Here is a 22,046-nt window from a genome sequence, read left to right on the forward strand (position 1 = left end):
CAAAAAAAAAAACGTTTCCATTGCTGTTTTGCGGATTTTTTTTTTTTTTTCGAATTGCCTGAAAAACAACCTCATGTGAGTGTAAAAACTTTTTTGCGATGTATGGGAATTTTTGCACAATTGACGCATTTTCATTAGGCCTATTTTCAATTTGCGTTTACCATTTAAAGGGTAATGGAAATGCAGCTACTATCTTTTTTCAATGTTTGTTTCTTCTGTTTCTCTGGCAGCTAATTTGACATGAATATTTAATACCTCTTGTTCTTATGGCATTGAAATAATAAGTTATTTTGTTGTTAACCCTGATTGCAGTTGTCATCATTGTCAAATGGGAAAAAAATTGTATTTAAAAATTAAAAGGTTACTGTCCTGTACTGTCTCCTATGGGTCTTGCACTAGTAATTATAAATTATAAATTATATAAATTATACTTTTTTATATAAAAATGTATAGTATAATTTATAAATTATGGTAATTGCAAATAAAGGTAATTGCAACTTTTTTATTTCGCAATTACGATTTTTTTCTTAGAACTGAGATATAAACTCACAGCTCTGACTTTTTCTCAGAATTGTGAGATCTAAACTCACAATTGAGTCATAAAGTCACAACTGCGTGATATAAACTCACAATTCTAAGTTTTTTGCCCAGAAAATTGGACTTTAATCCTCGAAATTTACATTTTATCTCAAGATTCTCAGAAAAAGTCAGAATAGCAAGAAAAAGGTCAGAATTGCAAGTTTTTATCTGATTTTATAACTCGCAATTGTTTGTTTATATCACACAATTCACACAGAATTGCATGATATAAGTTGTGAACTTATATCATGCAATTCTGAGTTTATAATCACAGTTTTGAGGGAAAAGGGTTTTTTTGCCCAGAAAATTTTACTTTAATCTTCAAAATTTACATTTTATCTCACACTTCTGAGAAAAAAGTCAGAATTGCAATAAAAAAGGTCAGAATTGCGAGTTTTTATCTGATTTTATAACTTACAATTGTTAGTTTATATTACACAATTCACACAGAATTGCATGATACAAGTTGCGAGCTTATATCATGCAATTCTGAGTTTACAGTTCAGAGGGAAAAAAATCCGAATTTAGTTTATTTCACAATTCTGAAAAAGTCAGTTTAGTTTATAACTCACAACTGCGAGTTCATATCATGCAATTCTGACTTTATTACTGGCATTTAATATTACACAATTCCAAGAAAAAAAGTCAAGAACTGACAGTTTATATCGTGCAATTCTGAGAAAAAACAGAGTTGTGAGTTTATCTGGCAGTTCTGACTTTATAACTTGCAAAAGTTTATTTCACACTATTCTAAGAAAAGTCAAAATTGTGAGATAAAATCACAGTAATATTTTATTTTATTCAGTAGCAGAAACAGGCTTCCAAAATAACAGTTTCCAAAACACTATTATAACTAAAATATAAAATCTTGTTAAAATATAACAAAGGAAAATAACCAAAGTCTATAAAAATACACACATATATGTGTGTGTGTGTGTGTGTGTGTGTGTGTGTGTGTGTGTGTGTGTGTGTGTGTGTGTGTGTGTCAAAAATGGTTCCAGAACCCTGACTTGATGCTTGGTTGAAAGCTGTATTATTTGTGCCAAACATATCATAGATCCCAATCAGTACAAAACATAGGAAACATTTTTTAAATCAATATCAAAATTTAATCACAAGTGCATAAAAATTCCAATTGTACGTAGGAGTTTAACAAATTTTTAATAATCATAATTGCCATTAAAAGAGAGATACAAAACATCGAACTATTGTGTCATTAAATCCACTTGGGTTTCCAAAAATAAACCTTTGTCTCTCAATTGTGACATTATTAAAAAGTTAAAATGTACACATAACTAACTCTACTACAAATGTAAATCTTACGGGGTAAAGCTTATGAAGGAAAATAAAAACAGAACAAATGGAGAAACAAAAACAAGTAGTGAAACAAACATCCCAATGGTTTTGACAATATGGAGGTCCAACATGTACTAACAAATAACACCTATGTAGGTACAATGTCTTCATGATCTATTGAATTTGACTCAAAACCTTTAAAATTGGCCCCAGAGGACAATAACTGATACAAAAAGCAACAGTAGCAAAACAAAACTGTTAAATACAACCACTAAAAACAAAACAGAGTATGCATCTATACAATATGGAACCGTGGCCCTGGCGTGGCGATGATGTCGCTGTACGGCTCGGTCTGCGTCAGCTCGATGGCCTGCTGTTTCTTCAGCACCAGGAAGCTGTAAAACTTGGCCGCAGCCTGTTTCTTGTTGTTGTTTCTACACAGCTCGAGCAGGCTGATGGACTGGGCTCCAGTTTTAGCCACCACACGCTGTCAAAACATACAAGAAAATGAGGAAACGTGTTTTGAACGTCTTTATCGTGAACATATATGGTCCAAATACAAACCTGAAGACCGTGAAGCATCTGCTGAGTTCTCTTGTTCCACCGTCGCTCCTCTTGGTCCTGGTCTCCTCCTTGTCCGTCCTCACCCTGTTGATTAAAAGACATTGAACAATTATCAGTAACATATGCAACAGGATTAAAAAAAATAACATTTCTCTCACAATTCTTGCTTTTATTCTGGCAATTTTGAGAATTGCACGTTTATTTCTTAGAACTGCAAGATACAAACTCAGAATTTTGAATCAGAATTGCAAAGTAAAATTTCAGAACTAAAAGATAGACACTTGCAATTCTGAGAAAAAGGTGAGATATTAAGTCAGAATTATGTTTTGCTTCTGCCATGGAGTTAAAAAAAGTCATTCTGACTTTTTCTCTAGCAATTCTGAGAAAAAAGTCAGAATTCCAAGATATAAGCTCAAAACTTGGACACAAAAATGTGAAATATTAAGTCAAAATGCTGTTAGAATTCCGTTTTGCTTTTGCCATGGAATTAAAAAAAAACAGTAATTGTGACTTTTCTCTTGCAGTTCTGAGAAAAACAAGAATTAAAAGGATATAAACACAATTTGGACTTTTCCCCCTCAATATTACAAAGTAAAAAGTCAGAACTAAGAGACACAAACTTTAATATACAAATAATTGTGACTTTTCTTGTAACTGAGAGAAAAATCAGAATGGCAAGATATAAACTCAGAATTTGGACTTTTTCTTTTTAAAAAGACACAACTGAGATATGAACTTGTAATACTGAGGAAAAATGTGAGATAAGTCAGAATTCTGTTTTGCTTCTGAAACAGAATTTAAAAAAAAAATCTTTCTTGCAATTGAGTAAAAAGAAACTCAATTTTGACTTTCTAAAAATTGCGAAGTAAAACGTCAGAACAAACTAGAAATTCTAAGAAATGTGCCGAAAATTAGTAATTGTGACTTCTTTTGCAATTGAGAGAAAATCAGAATTGCAGATATAAACTGATTTATATGACATTCTCAGAATTAAGTAAAAAGTCAACTGAGATACAAACTGGAAATCTGAGAAAAATTGCTTTTACCATGGAATAAAAATGCAACTCCAAGATAAATGTTAGAATTTCACAACACAAACTTAGAATTTTTGACTTTTTTTGACTCTGAGAATTGCAAAGTAAAGTTGCAAACTGAGAGATACAAACTCGCAATTGAGAAAAGATGTGATATTAAGCCAGAATTCAGTTTTTCCTTCTGCCATGGAATAAAACAAAAGTGGTAATTGTGACTTTTCTTGCAATTGAGAAAAAAAAAGAACTGCAAGATATAAACTCAAAAAATTGAACTTTCTCAGAATTGCGAATTTAAGTCTGAACTGAGAGATGGATACGGAGAAAAACAAATTGTGAGTTTGACTTTAGAAACAAATTGCAATTCGCTTTTCTGCAAATAGTTCTTGAAATTCTAAGTTTGTATCTCACAATTCAAAGTTAATGCTCAATCAGATTTCTTACTTCTAAATCCTGACATCATCATTTGTTTAGTTTTTCTGTTTCCGCCACGAAAAAAGGCAATTACACATTTTTCCTCACAATTCTGACTTTCTTCTTAGAATTGTGAGGAGGAAAGTCAGAACTGCGAGATAGAAGTTTGGAATTGTGATGCAAAAAGTCAAATTTTTTTCAGTGGTGGGAATGGGCTTTAAAACGAGCAATTTTCTTCTCACCTCTTCGTCGCTGTCGTCCTTGTCTTTCTCCCTGCCTTTATCGTCAAGCAGGTCCAGCTCTGGTACCAATCTAGAGAGGCTGGAGGTGTCCTCAGGAGGAAGATCCACCTGGGGCATGTCGAGTGGTTGAGCAAGGATCGACTGATCCACGGGCTGAAGCGTCTGATCCAACACTCCCATTGGCTGGAATGACAATTGTGCACTCTTAGGCTTTGTTCCAAAACCTTTATTAGGAAACAAGACTATCTGGTTGACTTACAGCCAAAGCTGCTTCCTTTTCAAGCGACTTGCGCTTGAGTCCACGCTGGCGAGATGGAGGCGGCATCATGGACTCGTCCAGAGCGGTTCTGCTGCCCTCCATAGACGAAGCCTGCAGCATACTGGGCTCCTCCATGATGGTCTGATCTGTAGGGAACAAAGACTTTCACTTGAGGATTTCAAATGACTATGAGATCAGGTTTTTAATCTTTTAGCCATGTATCCCCAAATATGATCTTCCCCATTCAAGAGACCCCATTCTAAAATTTAAAATTGAACTATATTTTTTAATATACAAAGACTAGGGTTATTGAAAATAAATTGAAATAAAATGTAATGTTAACTGTATATAATATATTAAAAAAATAAATTAAAAGCTAGTTGCTTGTCATTTTTCTATTTTCTGACAAGTCTTACTAAAACAAAAACTATATAGATATTAAAAAACATAAAAAAAATGCAAACAACAATATTACTAAAACTTTATATAAAACAAATCTAGTATATGCTAGGGGTGGCACGGTTCACAAAACCCACGGTTCGGTTTGTATCACGGTTGTAGGGTCACGGTTTTCGGTTCTGTATGGTTGTTGTTGTTGTTTTTCTTTTAATCTTTAACACTCCAGAAATGTACTTCAGCATATGATATACAGCTTAATTATCCACAATTTAGGATACAGTATTAAAAACGTTATATCATGTAATCATGCATAAACTGAATTTGACTTGACTTTAAGCACATTATTGGGACCATCTCTGAGGAAAGCTAGGAGAGACTTTGATACAGCAAGAGAGAAGACATTGATGACATGCTTTTCATTTATTTGGCAACAACAGGAGAATGTGTATTGCTATCTCTTCAGGAATTTATGGGCCTTTTTAGCACATAAAGATTGAACTGAAGAATTAACTTGCATTTATAAAAGAGCCAACTTCAGTGTAGCTCTTGCAAAAATTGTATCTTTTAAAAGAAAAAGAGAGGAACTCTTTAAGCTCTGTCTTTTAAACAAGTGATTGGTTGGTTCATGTCATATGACCTGCGGTGCGCTTGCGGAATTCTGAAAAGTTGAGATGTTTTTATCTCGATGCGGCGCAGACGCGCCTGGAAAAAAAACGACCGCGTCGCTTCCATTATGGGCGCGCATACCGTGCGTCCACATTTGAAATAACGAACTTGAGCGCCCAAAAGACGCTACATGTGAACGGCCTCTTATACGACGCTGGCGCATCCTCCAACTCCGGCAGCCTGCCTTATCTCTCCCACTTGCCATTTCTACACGTGACGTAACCTGCAGCACTCCACTTACTGTCTGTATGTCCACACACACCTCTTATTTCGCGCAAAAAGGACACTCACTACGTGCACGAGGCTACATTGCGCATGCGTTGAACCGTGTGACGCACACACGCACCGAACCGAGACGAGCGAACGGTTCGTTTTTTTTTCATGTACCGTGCCACCCCTAGTATATGCATATGTATATATCAATTATACTAAAATAACCAACAAAGAACCAATTTGTAATGTTAAAAATAAGTAATATACATGTGTAAAGTATTATTTGGGAAAATATTTAGTTACATTGTGTTTTCTACTCCCTGTGCCTATTTTTACTTGCATATTTAAATAAATATTTACATATTTAAATTATTTTTTATTCTTCAAATTTGTGACCTTGGACCACAAAACCAGTCTTAAGTAGCACAGTATGTTTGTAGCAATAGCCAAAAATACATTGTATGGGTCAAAATTTAAATTTTCCTTTAATGCCAAAAATCATTAGGATATTAAGTAAAGATCATGTTCCATGAAGATATTTTGTACATTTCCTACCATAAATATCAAAACTTAATTTTTGATTAGTTAAATGCAATGCTAAGAACTTCATTTGGACAACTTTAAAGGTGATTTTTATAGTATTTAGATTTTTTTGTACCCTTCAGATTCTTTAAATAGTTGTATCCCAGCCAAATAATCATCCTATCCTAAAAAAAAAAAACATGCATCAATGGAAAGCTTATTTTTACCCTTATGACTGGTTTTGTGGTCCAGGGACACTTTTTTTACATTTTTCAATAATTATAGAATTTATTACATACGTTTTCTAATTACTATAGTACTGTATTATTAGATCTATTTTTTTATTCAATTTAACTATTTCAATTATTCACACTGTTTTCCTCCAACTTTTCCAGACACCAACTATCACTCTCTTGTGGTCCCCAGACTCCAGTTTGAAAACCCATGTATTAAGCTACAGCAATCGTGTTTATGTAGCCACTCAACAGCAAGCCAAGATCTTACCAATCACTTCACTCCTGTGACCCAGCACCTCCTCTCTGGGCACTTCTGGGTTCTCCAGCTCCTTCAGGAAGTCCTCCAGGCTGTCGGCCTCTCCTCCCTTCCTCCTCTTCCTCAGCTCATCAGGCACCACTGGAGTCAAGCAGCGAGTAAACATCTGCAACAGACACATTTCCCGTTATTTCCGCACTGAGCTTTACCATACTAATATTACAGTGACATAAGATAAACAACCACCTTCAGCAAACGGCCGTTCCAGAGAGGCTGAGCAGGCAATGAGAACAACTTCTCCACACCTCCAGTCTCCTTCCACATCATCAGCTTCTTAGTTGGAGGAGCCAAATCCAGCGTGGTGACGATATCAGAGTAGTCGCTCAGCTGAGCACGGATAGTCTTACTGTCCAGCTCCTTTAGACTGTCGACAATGAGCTTTCTCTTTCTTTTAGCCTTGGTCTCTTTCACTGTAGACACACAAGTGTTGTTTTAACTAATAGTCAGGCCACAAAATTCATAATATAGCTGAAACAAGCTACATGCATTTGGCTGAGATGGCTAAACATTCAATTCAATGCAAATTTGCTGTTCATTTTTACCAGTAATATCGATGGGCTCAAGAGCGAAAGCTTCGTCTTCATTGGGCACCAGAGTGGTCTGTTCTGTCTGGTCTGTGGTGTTGGGAAGAGGCTCCACTGGTCCAGACTCTGGACTGTCAGGACCGCCAGCAGCTGAAATGATAATGCAAAGTAGTTATGAAGAGAAATGAGTTTACACTAGGGGTGTAACGATATGCCTAGGTCTAAGGATGGGCGATATGGCCTAAAATCCATATTGCGATATACATTGCAGCCTCTTGCGATAACGATATATATTGCGATATATAAATTATAATAGAACCATTTCAGAACAGGTTACATAGACCCTTAGGAAAGCCAAACTGCAATTTTTTTTTTTAAAGAAATAAAGCAAAACTGTAATTAAACAAAACAATGTTGCAGATAAATAAACTAAATGTAGTGGTAGAACAGATTAGTCGTGTTACCTCTCTTAACTGGAACTTTTGCCCCACACACTCTACAGAGTATATTTTGCTGCTGCTCGTCGGACGGCTTAAAGCCAAACCACGTCCAAATAACAAGTCGTAAATGAGCTCTTCATATGATAAAGCCTTTGCTATTTGACAATAAAGCAGACAAGGGTTATGATGTCCACATATTTTAGTTGAGGAAATGATAGGAAAGATTATGTGGATATTTTAATTAAATGTTTGGTCAATATTAAACAAGGAATTCGATCATCATGTAAGTGTAACAACTGCATTTACCAGGCCTTTGGTGCCCTTTTCAGGCATTTCTATTAAAATTGTAATGTAAACTGCTAATTTTGTATTAGATAATGTATTTTAACACTGTTATTTAATGACACTATATGGTCATTATTAATCAATAATCATAATTGCCATAATTGTTTTAATATAATGCATTTAAAGTCATTTTGTTTACTTAGATCTGCCTGTATTCATATTAAGAAAGATGCGTTAGTCGTGAAATTATTACCGACATTAAAACACATTATTAATGTCGACAGAATAATATAAAGTTTCACAGGATTATGAAGGTACCTGAAAGTGACGCACAGGCTTCATTTTGGGCTTTTTTTTCTTTCGTTTCTCGGCGCCGGAGTGTTGATGTCTATTTCCAGGACCAGGCATATTGTTCATCAATTATTATCATCATTTTTGGCCAAATAGGCAGCCGTAAACAGAGGTGAGAGCGCGTTGCGGCGCAGATGCTGCGCGTCATCACGTGTGCTTACAAGCCTAGTCTGCGTATAGGGAGCGGCGGTACTGGTTGCACCAGTCTTTTTCACGAGCTCCTCTGTTTCGCTGACGCTTTCAGCCATGTTTATTCAAGATGATGCGTTGCAGCCGGCTGCAGCTCGTTACTGTAAATTTCGCGGGTAGATTGCGTCATCAAACATGCATTATCGCGATAGTGCAATAGAATTAGAATCTCTATCGTAGGCCAATTTTGTATCGTTTATATCGCATATCGTTTATATCGCCCATTACTACCTAGGTCACGATACGATACGTATCCCGATATTGGGTTCACGACACGATACACATCACGATATTTTGAACAAAAATTAAAACATGAAACTCAAAATCAAACAACAGATTTATTAAAAATAAATAAATTTCAATAGCTTTCTACAAGGTCACATTTTAAGGTTTAATAAAAACCTTCTGTATTAAAATTAACTAATAAGGTCTGTCTGTCACTGATTTTTTTTTTTAATTTAACATGATAGTGATAAAATTGTCAAGATGTCAAATTCTTTAAACCTGCTAGCGATGCAAGATTCTATGTGTGTGCGAAACAGAGTCCTACCCGACGGGTGAACCGCTATAACTGACGTAACGGTGGAATAATATTTATCTGTCAGGTGCAGTGCGGGTGACCGGCACGGGTATTTGCTCTTTGGACTCAATCCATACACGCTGACGCTGCTCTCAAACGGTCCCGTGCCTGTGTTCGTCCTCTGTCTGAAGACCGTTTAAAAGCCATTTCACATGGGAAGCGTCAAGCGGTGGAATCACTGCCCTGCTGCCGCTTTCTCTCATAGTGAAAGTGTTTTGCGGTCGAGCTGGTGTTCGCGACGCGGTCTCGGGGTAAACGTATTGCAAACAACAAGGTCTCATTTTACTTTACAAAAACAAAATAAATGAAACGTAATGAAAATACTATGTGTTATTTGCTATTTGTCATTTTATGGGACAATGACTAGCGTGGTTTTCATGTCAGACACAGTTTACTATGACATTTTACACATAATTGTATTTTTACTGCGCAGGCTATACTACACACATTTTCTGGATTTTTTTCTTTATTAATAGCCTTTCTCCGTATTTTATGGATCATACAGCCCCGAAATGTTGCCATACTGCTGACTTAAATGAGGAGGGAGGGTCCGCAATCTCTGGGTTGGTTGCCATGTTTCCTCACGTTCTTCTTCAACTAGCTCAACTTTTGCAGGCAGGCGTCACATGATTGGAAAGGTAGTCACGGGGTGTGTCGCGATTCTCCCTTATTACACCACGACACAGGATCGTGGATCTGAGTGTCGCGATTTCGGTTTCATATCGCGTATCGTTACAGCCCTAGTTTACACTTATATTTTCTGTTCATAATAGTTTAAAAACGCCATTCATACAGACTTATTCTTGCTCAAAAATTCTTCATAGAAATTATTACTACAGAAAAGACTCTTTATACCAATATGATTTTACATCAGGGTTTTAAAATATATTATGTAATGCATTTATATAAAAAATATATATTTTTTCATTACATAGCAATGTTTGTTTAAGTTGTCTATTGGTAAAACAAATTATTAGCTCTATTGTTAAGAATATATTATTTCAACAATTTTGTGCAATAAAACCATATGATTTCTTGCTTTTGATTCTTTATTTCATCTAATTATTGTCAAATTGCTCATTATATTTGTATTTTAAGTAATTTTAAAGGCTTTTGTTCACTTACATCTAGTTTTATTACTACAAACAAATATATAGAATTATAGGGCCCTATGAAATCAGTTTTATTTCAACATTTTTCCATTTTGTTTTTTTATGCTCTGTTTTAATGGTTAAAATCCCCCCAAAAAAGTTAAAGTCTAATTAATTGAGTATTAGTTTTATTTTTACCAAATTCTTTTCCATTACTTTTCTGGATTCCATTTTAATGGTTCCATAAATTTTAATAATCAAAAGCATCTCCAATTAATTGATTTTATTAAAAATAAAATGTTCTTAAGTAAAATTGATGATTTTTTTGTGGGAAATTAGTTTAGATTAATTGAGATAAAAATAGTCGATAGTGGCAGCCCTACTTGTCATATACTTACTATAGTAATAACAGTATATAATGCATAATTACAAGCAACTAACCCTGTACTAAGTATATTTTGTTAATATTATTCTGCATTGAATTATATAACCCTAAAATGAAGTGTAACTAAACAGTTTACTACCTAGAAAAAAAGCTTGAAATTTTATGAACAAATCATGTATTGAAGAAATATTTAGGGCTGTAATGTCCCAGTCGATTAGTCGATTAATTGGTCGATACGGTCTGGTTCGACAAATTCTGATTGGTCGATTTTTTGCCGCGCTCATTTCATCAGGTGGAAAGCACTAATTGCTAATGGGGGTGTTTTCAGAGCACCCCTGTTTCACAGGTAACAGTCTGTTTTCAGAACACCCCCATTGTTTTCACTTTTTTTGGATTAGCCCAACCCACTGGAGAAGAGAGACAGATAAGTAGGCTTTAGAAGGTTTGATGCTGAATATTATTTAATTAATAATAAGCTAGTGGACTCAGCGGTTTGGAACACATATAAATATACATCAGTCCTATTCTAACATGTCAACAACAACAACAAAAAAATCGACAGTGTGGCAGCATTTTGTTAAAATTAATACCGGGAAAAAGGTTGAAGCAACAGTTTGCCTTCCACAGCTCGACGACAAACATGACGTATTATCTGAAAGCGGTAAGCTAACTTGTCTGCGTTAGGTTGCCCTGTCTGTTTTTGAGTAGGCTACATGAACATATCAGAATTGGCATATTTCAATATTTTAGTGTAATGATCGTTTTATAACTGCAGGCGCACACATCCGTAATGACGGTAGAATCCCCCAGACAAACCCAGACCACGCTGGACTTTAAGCCTCCTTTATCATCCAAACGGAAAAATAATATCACGGAAGGAATTGTTAACTTTATTGCTCAGGATATGAGGCCCATTGCTGTTGTGGAGGGCCAAGGTTTTAAGAACTTGTTAAAAGTTTTGGAACCTGGATATACAGCGCCAGCTTTAAGTCTATTCGTGTCTCAGCCGCGAAGCTGTGCTCTTACGTTCAGCCTCGCTCTGTGCGAGCTGCGAAGAGCGGCTGAAATGATAGTGTCTGACAGTTATACTTATAACATATGACAAAAATAATTTTCTAAATTATGTTGCACATTCCTCAAAAGTTCTTGTGATATCACTAGTTGACAACATAGTACTGTTTTCAGAAATGGGATAGGATAAACTTTATTTGTCCCCGAGAGGAAATTTGTCTTGGGCAATGAAAGTGCTACAACGTTGCTCTAAGCAGACAGTAATAATAAATAAAACAAACAAAACAATTAAGAACATACATTGTTTACAAGATAAGACCGTATATAGATATAAAAATATGAAATATATAAAGCACAGAACACAGTCAGGTGCTAATATACTACAGGTGCATTGTTCTTGGTAGAGTTCAACCGTTTTATCGAGGCAGGAACAAACGAAAGCTTCAGTCTATTGGTTTTACACATTGGCATTCTCAGTCTTTTTCCTGATGGTAACGGCTGATATTCAGTGAAGAGAGGATGTTTGGAGTCGGCACTGATATTTATTGCTCTTTTCATGACCACCTGTTCATATAGAGTCTGTATGGGCTCGTATTGTTTTATTCCTATGATTTTCATGGCTGTTTTTTGGATATGAACCAATTTGTTTTTCAATTGAACAGACAGATTTCCAAACCAGACTGTGATTCCATAGCGAATAAGACTTTCAAACATAGCTTGGTAAAAAACAAGCAAGATATTGCTACCCACCCCATACAAAAACAAATCACAGGCTATGATATTGCGCAGGTGCACGTGATGCACCGCTGTCAGAGACGACAGACTCGTGTCAGACTCATTTCAGTGCAAAATAATTAGGTCAAAAACGATTTAATATACTGCAAATAGCCTATTAGTCTTTTATGTTTATTAGGCAGACAACAAGGCTACCAAGTACTGTGCACAGTGCGTATCTAATTAATGTAACATACTTTTTTTTTCTCCAAAACGTCATTTTTAGTGGAAAGTTTCAGGACTTCAGTCGACCAAGATTTTCTTTGGTTGATTACAGCCCTAGAAATATTTACAGTGTTTTATTTGGTTAAACCACCTTATAGAACTGAGCAATTTTATCAAATATTTCTTGAAAATAGTTTATGTAGACAATGATCAAACATCCTTTTAGTTGATACATTTCTTTAAAAACTTGACATGGCAGGGAAAATTTAAATAAAAAGGGGTTTACTTCATTTTCCACATTTACTAGTAATTTTACAGAGACATTTTCTAGCTTTTACTTACGAGAAAACGCATCAAAGTCGTCATCATCGTCGTTATGATCTTGAGGCATCATCACGCTGTCAGCGATAGCTGGAGGATCATCGAATATACCACCACCATCCTCATTGCTCAGAATCTTATCCACTGAAATTGATCAGACACCAGGTTTATTAATCACACTATGATAACATGAACATTATCCAGGTCAAAAATCAAACTGAGACTTACTCAGAATTCCACCATCACTGTTGTCTAGGTTGTTCTCCCCGAAGTCGTCATAGTCAAGGTTGGTCGTTTTGTCAGGGAGGTGAGCGGGACCAGGCTCAGCTTCCAAAAGCAGGGTGGCGGCAGAGGATCCATGGATGATGTCTACCTCAAAAGCATTCTCCTCCCTCATCATCTCACGGTCATCCATGCCGAAGTCACCTGATATGACATTACCAGCATTAAATTATGCAGAACACTAGATTAAAGTGTTTCCACACACATAGACTACTTGAGCTACCCAAATATAAAGTGTTTTCACAACGCGTCATCAACAGGCTATACTGGCGGCACGGAACAATGTCTCTGCACCAAACAAAACTCAGTATTTTGCTGATTATTGCTGCTCAATATGGTCAAATATTGTCATGTTTCGGGCTGTACTAATCAGTCGGACTGGGAAAAACTTTTAGAGTACTATAGAGTGCCAAAAGTTAGAACAAATCAATGAGTAGAGTGCAAAAAACTGTCATTTGTGGTTGGCCAAACTGAACCAGGATTTCCAGGGCAAGAATCTTGACAATATATTAAGCTAATATATTAATACTGCTCTTACGTATTTTTACTACCTATTAACAGAGTTACTCAAGAACCTCTTTTCCACAAACACAAATATATTTCAGACCTGAAAAACTGATAAAACTGAAAAGCTAATGAGTTTTTACCGAAGTCATTGTCGGTCATGAGGCTGATGTTTCCTACTTCCTCCCTCATGGTGATCTCTTCAACACGACTCTGGTTCAGGGTGAACTGCTGTGCTACATCTATATCACTGAAAGAGAAAAATGTCATTTAGAATTCACAAAAGCAAAATAAACTCATTCATTCATTCTGAGGAATTTATACCCAAAGAAATAAATCACACTGATGATTTTAAAATTCCAGGACCATTGTGTAGCTTTATACAACAAACAAAATGAAAATAATTACACTGCAAATATTTAATACAGGGTTCATACAGATACTGTAAAATGACGTTTCACGACTTTAGGCAGTACTTTTTTTTATATTCAAGGATTTCAATTATTATAAGTATTATAAAGTATAGCCTACTGCACTTATACTATAGTAAAACCACAGTTAATTTTCTTGAGGGACTTGTATGTGTATACTTTTTTTCTGTTTTGTTTTTACAACTGTACTACCTTAACGGTTGATGTTTTCTATGGTTTAAATAAATAAATAAAAAGAGTTACAAAATTATTCACCGTTTTGTAGCACTTCAATCGGATTGCGAGTCATTTGTTTCCGATTCACGAATCATGCGTGAAATGATTCACAAACCCATACACAATTGGAAGTCTCGATCTAAAACAAATGATTTGCGATACACGATTTGAAGTCCCGATCTGAAACAAATGATTTATGATACACAATGCGATTGGAGTGCTTCGAAACAGTGAATAATTTTGCAACCAAATGGTTTAACTAATTTCTGAGTTTCAAAAAGTTCCATTTCACCAATCACTACATGCTTTTTAAAATCATTACAAGAGATGCTGAAATTCGAGATGTTAAATGACTCTGTTTTTTGCAGGTGAATCACTTGAAATGAATAATCAAAGTCACAAGTCTGAATCAATCGGAGCATTTCCAGCGTAAATGACTCAACCAATTTGGTTCACCTGTTCCTCTTTTCGCATCTTCAGCCATGTTTACATGACACTAGGCGCGTTTCCATTACAGATTTGCGCAAAACTTTGGCCATATGTTATAAATGCTGATTAAAAAGTATTGCGAAATGACGGTGCATTAACCGTTGTTATGTGACTAAAACATATTTTTTTCCTTTCACAATAAGTCATGGCAACAGATTTTTGTGGGATTTTGGCTATATTTAATCGAATGTGAACTGTAAATGAAAAACCACCTCATGCGAGTGTAAAAACTTTTTTGCAATATATGGGAATTTTTGCACAATTGACGCATTTCCATTAGGCATATTTTCAATTTGCAATTTCAAGGGTAATGGAAACACAGCTATAGTCAGTACTACTACTTGCTTAACTTGATTGTCTTCTGACATTAAATGAAATTAAAAAAATTAATTAAAAAAAATGTTTTTTAATTGTGTGAATTCTGCATAAAAAGATTACTGACAAAATTAAACACTTATTTCATATATGTGACCCTGGACCACAAAACCAGTCTTAAGTCGCTGGGGTTTATTTGTAGCAATAGCCAAAAATACTTTGTATGGGTCAAATTATTGATTTTTCTTTTATGCCAAAAATCATTAGGAAATTATGTAAAGATCATGTTCCATGAAGAATTTTTTGTAAAATACCTACTGTAAATATATCAAAATGTAATTTCTGATTAGTTATATGCATTGTTAAGAACTTAATTTGGACAAATTTAAAGGTGATTTTCTCAGTATTTTGATTTTTTTTTTTTGCACCCTCAGATTCCAGATTTTCAAACAGATGTATCTCGGCCAAATATTGTCCTATCCAAACAAACCATACATCAATAGAAAGCTTATTTATTGAGCTTTCATATGATGTATACATCTCTGTTTTGTAAAATTTAACCTTATGACTGGTTTTGTGGTCCAGGGTCACATATAGTCTTTCAATAATTCAAGCACTTTTCAAGTACCTCTTGAGGAACATTGGTATTTTCAAAGCCTTACGTTTCAAAAAGTCAAACTCAAGGACTTCAAGCACTTTAAGCACCTTGTATGAACCCTGCCTCATTTTTTTATGTACACTGAATATCCTGTGCTTAAAAACAGCAGAAGACAACAAGTATTTCTTACTCCAGATCAGGAAGGGGCTGGTCAAAATCGTGAAACTCCTCTGGTAAGGTGATAGCGTTGTATGCAGCCTCACGGTTGTCTTCTGGCAGATCAACGACACCTAAAAAACACAATGGATTCTTGTAAATAAAGAGTCAAACCCAGATGACTTCAAACCCTTTACATTTCATTAAAATGTGCTTTTAGATTCCCTACCTGGGCGGAAAGCCATTTTGATCTTGATAAACGCTTCGTTACAATCAGCCAGAAGATACTTGGCTTTTCTGTGGTAGATCCTCACCACGCCCAAGAGAAGATGGCCAGATGTACGCAAAGCCATTTTCACCTATTTTAATGGTAACAAAACAGAATTAACATATGTATGAACACACCACTCAAAAGCAAACAAGAAGCAGGTTTAAAGGCTCACCTTTGGTGAAATGATGCTTTCCACACTGCTCTCCAGGTTGCATTCAAAAACGTGTGCTTTGGTCAGCTTTTTGTCCCAATGGGCCGCCAGCCAGATCTTGGCCAGCGGCCCACGTTTACTGAGGACGAAGTGGGCGTAAAACATTGCCCCGGTGTCTGGTCAAAGCTCCGAGATCTTTCTGCTACACCTGTAAGGAGACACAAGAATATTAGGCAATTCATAAAAGTTGAGAGTATAGTAATATCTCAAAAACTTTTGAACCAGAATATGCCTACTTAGACAGCAGTTTATGCATTATAGGTTTTGAGATATAGAATAACGCTACATGAGACTGATAGAATGCATAATTTCTAATGCTAATTAATCCACAAGCAGCTAATAAAATGCACAAACATGCAAAAGTCAAATCTAATGCAAAACACCAAAAACACAGGTTTAGATTTGCTTCAAGCATTGTACACTTAGTCTGAGTTACTAATCAGATGTATTACATTAATAGCATTGCCCGCCTTTACCCCACCGTTAAAACATGAAGACGAGATAAAAACACAACCGCAAACCACCAAAACTCTCTTATCCAGCGCAAAACTCTTATAAAGCTGAATGCACGCAAAACATAGAAAATGCATTTAATAAAGATGCAAAAGAGCTGCGTAAATTTTAACACAAGCGTTGGCTAAGTTGTTGATTAGCAACAAGCTACGCTACTTAACCATAAAATAGCTGATATATATCACTTATTAGCTATGAGTGGTAGTTTATTTTTCTCGTTCACAAATAACGAACACGAGTTAAAAACCAATAATATACGTAATTTTAACAACGCCCACAAAGCGAAATTATTTTCAAGCTATCGTTAGCAATTAGCATTAGCCAACTGTTGATTAGCAACAGCACGTAAGCTGCGCGACCGTCAAATTTCACCCTCCCGCCTGTTTATTTCGCTTCACAAGCACATTTATCCGCAACAACGCACCTTTTCCAGTACGTACCATTCAAAATATGTTATCCGTGTGGATTGCGGCTAGTCTATGCGCTCCCCTCCTGCGGAGAGAAGTTAGCAACCGTTTCCTCTCATTGAATCCGACAAAGATGGCGCGCGCTCTCGGCGGGATGTTTACAGTCAAAATTTGGTGGTGGGAGGGGCTTGGCTAGTGATTGACAGGAAGCTGCTGCAGGGAAGGCTGGCGGTGGGAGGGGCTTAGCTGGTGATTGACAGGATTTGGTTGCGATGGAGCCCAATGACAGCGCGCTGTGCGGATGGCAGAGGGCGGTGTTGTGTTACTAAAGAGCGACAGGAAGTCGAACTAATCTACGGTTCCTGTATGTATACAATCTCTTTTGTGTGTATAGATGTACATTTCATAACGTAGGTGTACATTTGAATGCATAGTAGTTAAGTGCTTTGGATAAAAATGTTGAATATCGAATTATATAAATTGATGTAGGCCGAAATAATGATGTGTTTCCTCTTGTTTTTTTTATTTGGATTTTTTTTGTTGTTGTTTTTGTTTTTGTATGTTAACTATGTGATGTTATGTGGGCCATTGTACAGAATTGGTACAAACTACTATCCTACAACCAAAAAAACTAATTTTAAAAGCATTTAAGTATTCAAATCTTAGATGTTTACTAAGATCCTTTTATTATCTATTGAAACCAACAATAATATTTACAATATCATTAAGCTTAATAGATATAAAATCATCATTTAGTGGGTACTTTCAATTTTTAAATTTCAACTTATGAATGTATTTTATTCTATTGTTGTTTTTATTAAAGGAACACTCCCCTTTTTTTGGAAGAAGGCTCATTCCCCCCGAGTTAATAAGTTGAGTTTTACTGTTTTGAAATCCATTCAGCCGTTCTCCTGTTCTGGCGATATCACTTTTAGCATAGCTTAGCATAGATAATTGAATCCTGTTAGACCAATAGCATCGCGTTCAAAAATGACCAACGAGTTTCGATATTTGTCCGATTTAAATCTTGACTCTTCTGAAGTTATATCATGTGCTAAAACCGGCGGAAAATGTAAAGCTGCGATTTTCTAGGCCGATAAGATTAGGAACTACACTCCCATTCTGGCGTAATAGTCAAGGAAATTTGCTGCCGTAACATGGGAGTGTAGTTCCTAATCTTATCGGCCTAGAAAATCACAGCTTTACATTTTCTGCCGGTTATAGTACATGATATAACTACAGAAGAGTCAAGTTTTGACTCGTTGGTCATTTTTGAACGCGATGCTATTGGTCTAATAGGATTCAATGATCTATGCTAAGCTATGCTAAAAGTGATATCGCCAGAACAGGAGAACGGCTGAATGGATTTCAAAACAGTAAAACTCAACTTATTAACTCGGAGGGAGTTGGAGAATGAGCCTTCTTCCAAAAAAAGTGGAGTGTTCCTTTAAGTATCTATAGATTTTTTTTAAAAGGTGAAGTTAAAAAAAATTATATTTCCTTTGTAAATTAGGAAACTTCATGTAAAAAAAAAAAAATGTGTCCCACATTTTTCATGTCCTTACCGAAACAGTGTATGTTTTGGTCCATTGGCTGAGATTTTGACTGATTTTAACTACACCCCTACATTTATGATCATGAAATATTCATGTGTCAATCTCTTCCATAGCTATACATAATGAGCAGATCTCATCATTTTGAGGTAAATATGTTCAAAAGTCTGAAAATCTGTGTGTAACTTTAAATAAAGTCACTACCAAAAACCATTTTTCTATAATTAAGCACACTTTTATTGGGAGTTATTCCATAACATTTAGTTTTTATATGTGTACAATTTTTCAGAACTTCATCTAAATTGTTTTATGTGGGTTAAAATTCTGTAATGTGATGTGGTCGCTACCAAAACATTACTGTCACTACCGAAAATGTGTAGTCACTACCAAAACATAGGATGCTTTGTCAAAAATAAAGTACTGAATTATCAACTAAGATGTTATGATAGTGTTTGGTTCAATGTATTTTCAAACTAATGAATCCTTAAGTTTGAAATCAGTTTGATTAACTTGTTGCCTTTTACAAAGAAAATTTGAATTCAAAATATAACAAATCTCATAAATCACACTTGAAATATTGTTAAAATTGTAATTGTTATTGATTTACCTCTGAAAACTTTTTAATAAAATAGAAAAATATATAATTACAACGAAGATGTAAGCAAAATCCTAATAGGTTAGTATAACCATTCTTATTAAATTATGTATTACTGTGTTTCAGTAATGACAAATTTCAGGATAAAACAAATATTCCTTCTTTCTGAAAGTACAATATGATAATTAACTGCACAATTACTAGAAATGTGTACCTTGGATATTATACAATTTGCATACATACAAAATTTGTGAAAAAATAACCAATTCTGTAGAATGGCCCATATTCTAGAAAACTGGAAATAATCAACACCAAAAATAACCCTACCGCTTGCCCTTTTACATAAATAAGCTAAAGAAATTGAAAAATACATATCATTAGTCTACTCTCATCATCAACACATAAACATGACCCTCAAACTATATTTAAACTGATCGATGTGCAGTCAGTAATAATTGATTTCACTCCTTGCCTGTAGTTTGCTGCAGGCTTTGATTGGCTTCTATTAAGAAGGAGTTGACTCAGTTACCAAAGGCTAGTCATTAAAGGCCTGAGTCTCTTTCATGGAGCTAAGTTGATTTAAACTGGGAGAGGTGATTAAGGGGCGTTCGCCGCACAGACCCGAAGCCATTCTCTGCCATTGATCTACGCTGCCTTTGATATCGAGACTAAATGAATTTAGATCTCGCTAAGGCATAGTGGAATTTTCAGAGGAAACAATTTTAGATTTGACCGTGAAAGGCCCTGTGTCAGATTAGAAATGCAATGCTTTATTGAAATTGCATATCATAAACATGTAAATGTGTATGCCCTAAAAACATTCTATGTGAACCTAGATTTCTCTAGCTACACAAGCTTGATTTCATGCATTGGTGCATGCTCTCAGTATTAGAAGAATAGTTCATCAAAAAATGAAAATTTGCTTAGAATGTACTCACTCAGGCCATCCAAGATGGAAATGAGTTTGTTTCTTAATCTAAATTGTGACCCTGGACCACAAAAGCAGTCTTAAGTAGCACGGGTATATTTGTAGCAATATCCAACAATACACTGTTTGGGTCAAAATTATAGATTTTTCTTTTATGCCAAAATCATTAGGATATAAAGATCATGATGCATGAAGATATTTTGTAAATGTCCTACTGCAACTATATCGAAACTTTATTTTTGATTAGTAATATGCATTGCTAAGAACTTCATTTGGACATCTTTAAAGGTGATTTTCTCAATATTTTGATGTTTTGCACACTCATATTCTAGATTTTCAGATAGTTGTATCTCGTCCAAATATTGTCCTATCCTAACAAACCATGCATCAATGGAAAGCTTATTTATTCATAAATCTCAGTTCAGAGAATTGACCCTTATGACTGGTTTTGTGGTCCAGGGTCACAATTTAGCATTACATCAATTGCTCACCATTAGATCCTCTGCAGTGCCGTCAAAATAAGAGTCCAAACAGCTGATAAAAACATCACAACAATCCACAAGTAATCCATACCATTCCAGTCCATCAGTTAACATCTTGTGAAGTGAAAAGGCATTTTTAACATCAAACGGTTGCCTTTAGTTTAAATATTGCCTTCTCCAGTAAAAAAGATAAACGTGTCTGAATCAGAAGCGCCGATCCTGATCGACATATGCTCAGTGTTCGTGCGAATCGTTCCTGATACAGCTTCACCCACAGCAGAAGTGAATATAAAGGGTTTTTTATGCATCTTTGTGGCCTTTCTTAATAATGTGCTTGTTGGCAAGTTTCGCCGCTAAATGCAGCTAAACGCGGCTAAACGTGGCTAAACGTGGCTAAATGCAGCTAAAGTAAACATTACGTCTCATAATCCCAGAGAGGGGCGGGGCGAGCAGAGCTCGGTGGGATTTAAAGGGGCCATGTCTTAAAATGAGTTGAGTTTTTTGCAGAGCTGATTTTGACAAGGTAAAAGGCTGTTTTTTTACACAACTATTGAGAATTTTTAACCAAAGTATATTATAGACTTTTCATTAAGACCCTAAAGAATCATATGAACTTGTTAAAAAAATTATGTAAAAAATTATGTGTTAAATCTTTGTTTGTGTTTTACTGAAGAAACAAAGTCACCTACATCTTGGATGCACTAGTGGTAAGCAGATAAACATCAAGTTTTTATTTTTGGGTGAACTATCCCTTCAAGATTTTAGTGTATTTTTGGGACACCATTTGGGAGAGCTCTGACAGCAACTTACCACAAATCGAACTGGCTTGCCTAAATGGGCCTTTGGTATGACTCAGAGTTAACAAAACCCTGAAGTGCTACAGGTCGACGTGTGCAATCCCCTTGCCCTCCTCTTATGTCTGTTTGGCATGGTAATGAGAAAAGGTGATGGCATTGCTTAGCATATCAGACGTGGTTTGTATTCATTGGGAACAGCGCTGAGAAATGGGACTAATCAAAATGTGCAAATTAAAACTCCCAGCGAATTGATTCCATTTTATCAAATTGAAATTCCGCACAGGCCCAGGTTCAATTGAAAGATGTGCGAGCCACCTAGGGTCCACAATCTCATATTTAAAAAGGTGCAAGATATCACAGTGACATGTGGTCTGCCTTTTTAGCTATTAAATGTAAAATCTCTGTTGTGCACTTTCAAGGGAGGACAGAAACACTGCACACAGCA

The 22,046-nt window shown here is 35.6% G+C and overlaps 1 protein-coding gene across 2 annotated transcripts; it reads right to left on the reverse strand.

Annotated features, from left to right (window-relative positions):
- Positions 1–1,589: 1,589 nt before the first annotated feature.
- Positions 1,590–17,393, reverse strand: rad21a (RAD21 cohesin complex component a). 2 transcript variants are annotated; one of them, XM_073847588.1, is made up of 14 exons: positions 17,280–17,393; positions 16,288–16,474; positions 16,074–16,203; positions 15,879–15,978; positions 13,783–13,889; positions 13,082–13,279; positions 12,875–12,997; positions 7,280–7,411; positions 6,924–7,147; positions 6,690–6,843; positions 4,386–4,531; positions 4,127–4,309; positions 2,440–2,523; positions 1,590–2,362 (listed from the first exon to the last, which is right to left on the reverse strand). In XM_073847588.1, the coding sequence occupies exons 2-14, from the start codon at positions 16,429–16,431 to the stop codon at positions 2,171–2,173; spliced, it is 1,917 nt and encodes a 638-aa protein (XP_073703689.1). In that variant the 5' UTR covers positions 16,432–16,474; positions 17,280–17,393; the 3' UTR covers positions 1,590–2,170. The 2 variants fall into 2 exon arrangements, with proteins under 2 accessions (XP_073703689.1, XP_073703690.1); XM_073847589.1 differs by having other exon boundaries at positions 17,264–17,370.
- Positions 17,394–22,046: the final 4,653 nt, after the last annotated feature.

Source organism: Garra rufa, chromosome 9 (genome assembly GCF_049309525.1).
Source record: "Garra rufa chromosome 9, GarRuf1.0, whole genome shotgun sequence".
NCBI classification, from domain to species: domain Eukaryota; kingdom Metazoa; phylum Chordata; class Actinopteri; order Cypriniformes; family Cyprinidae; genus Garra; species Garra rufa.

Excerpts from the sequence above, each read along its gene's own strand:
- rad21a (XM_073847588.1), bottom strand. The coding sequence starts at position 16,431 with ATGTTTTACGCCCACTTCGTCCTCAGTAAACGTGGGCCGCTGGCCAAG. Across the intron at positions 13,280-13,782 it reads CATGACCGACAATGACTTCG|GTGACTTCGGCATGGATGAC; the intron begins GTAAAAACTCAT and ends ATGTCATATCAG. Across the intron at positions 2,524-4,126 it reads AGGACGACAGCGACGAAGAG|GGTGAGGACGGACAAGGAGG; the intron begins GTGAGAAGAAAA and ends TTTAATCAACAG.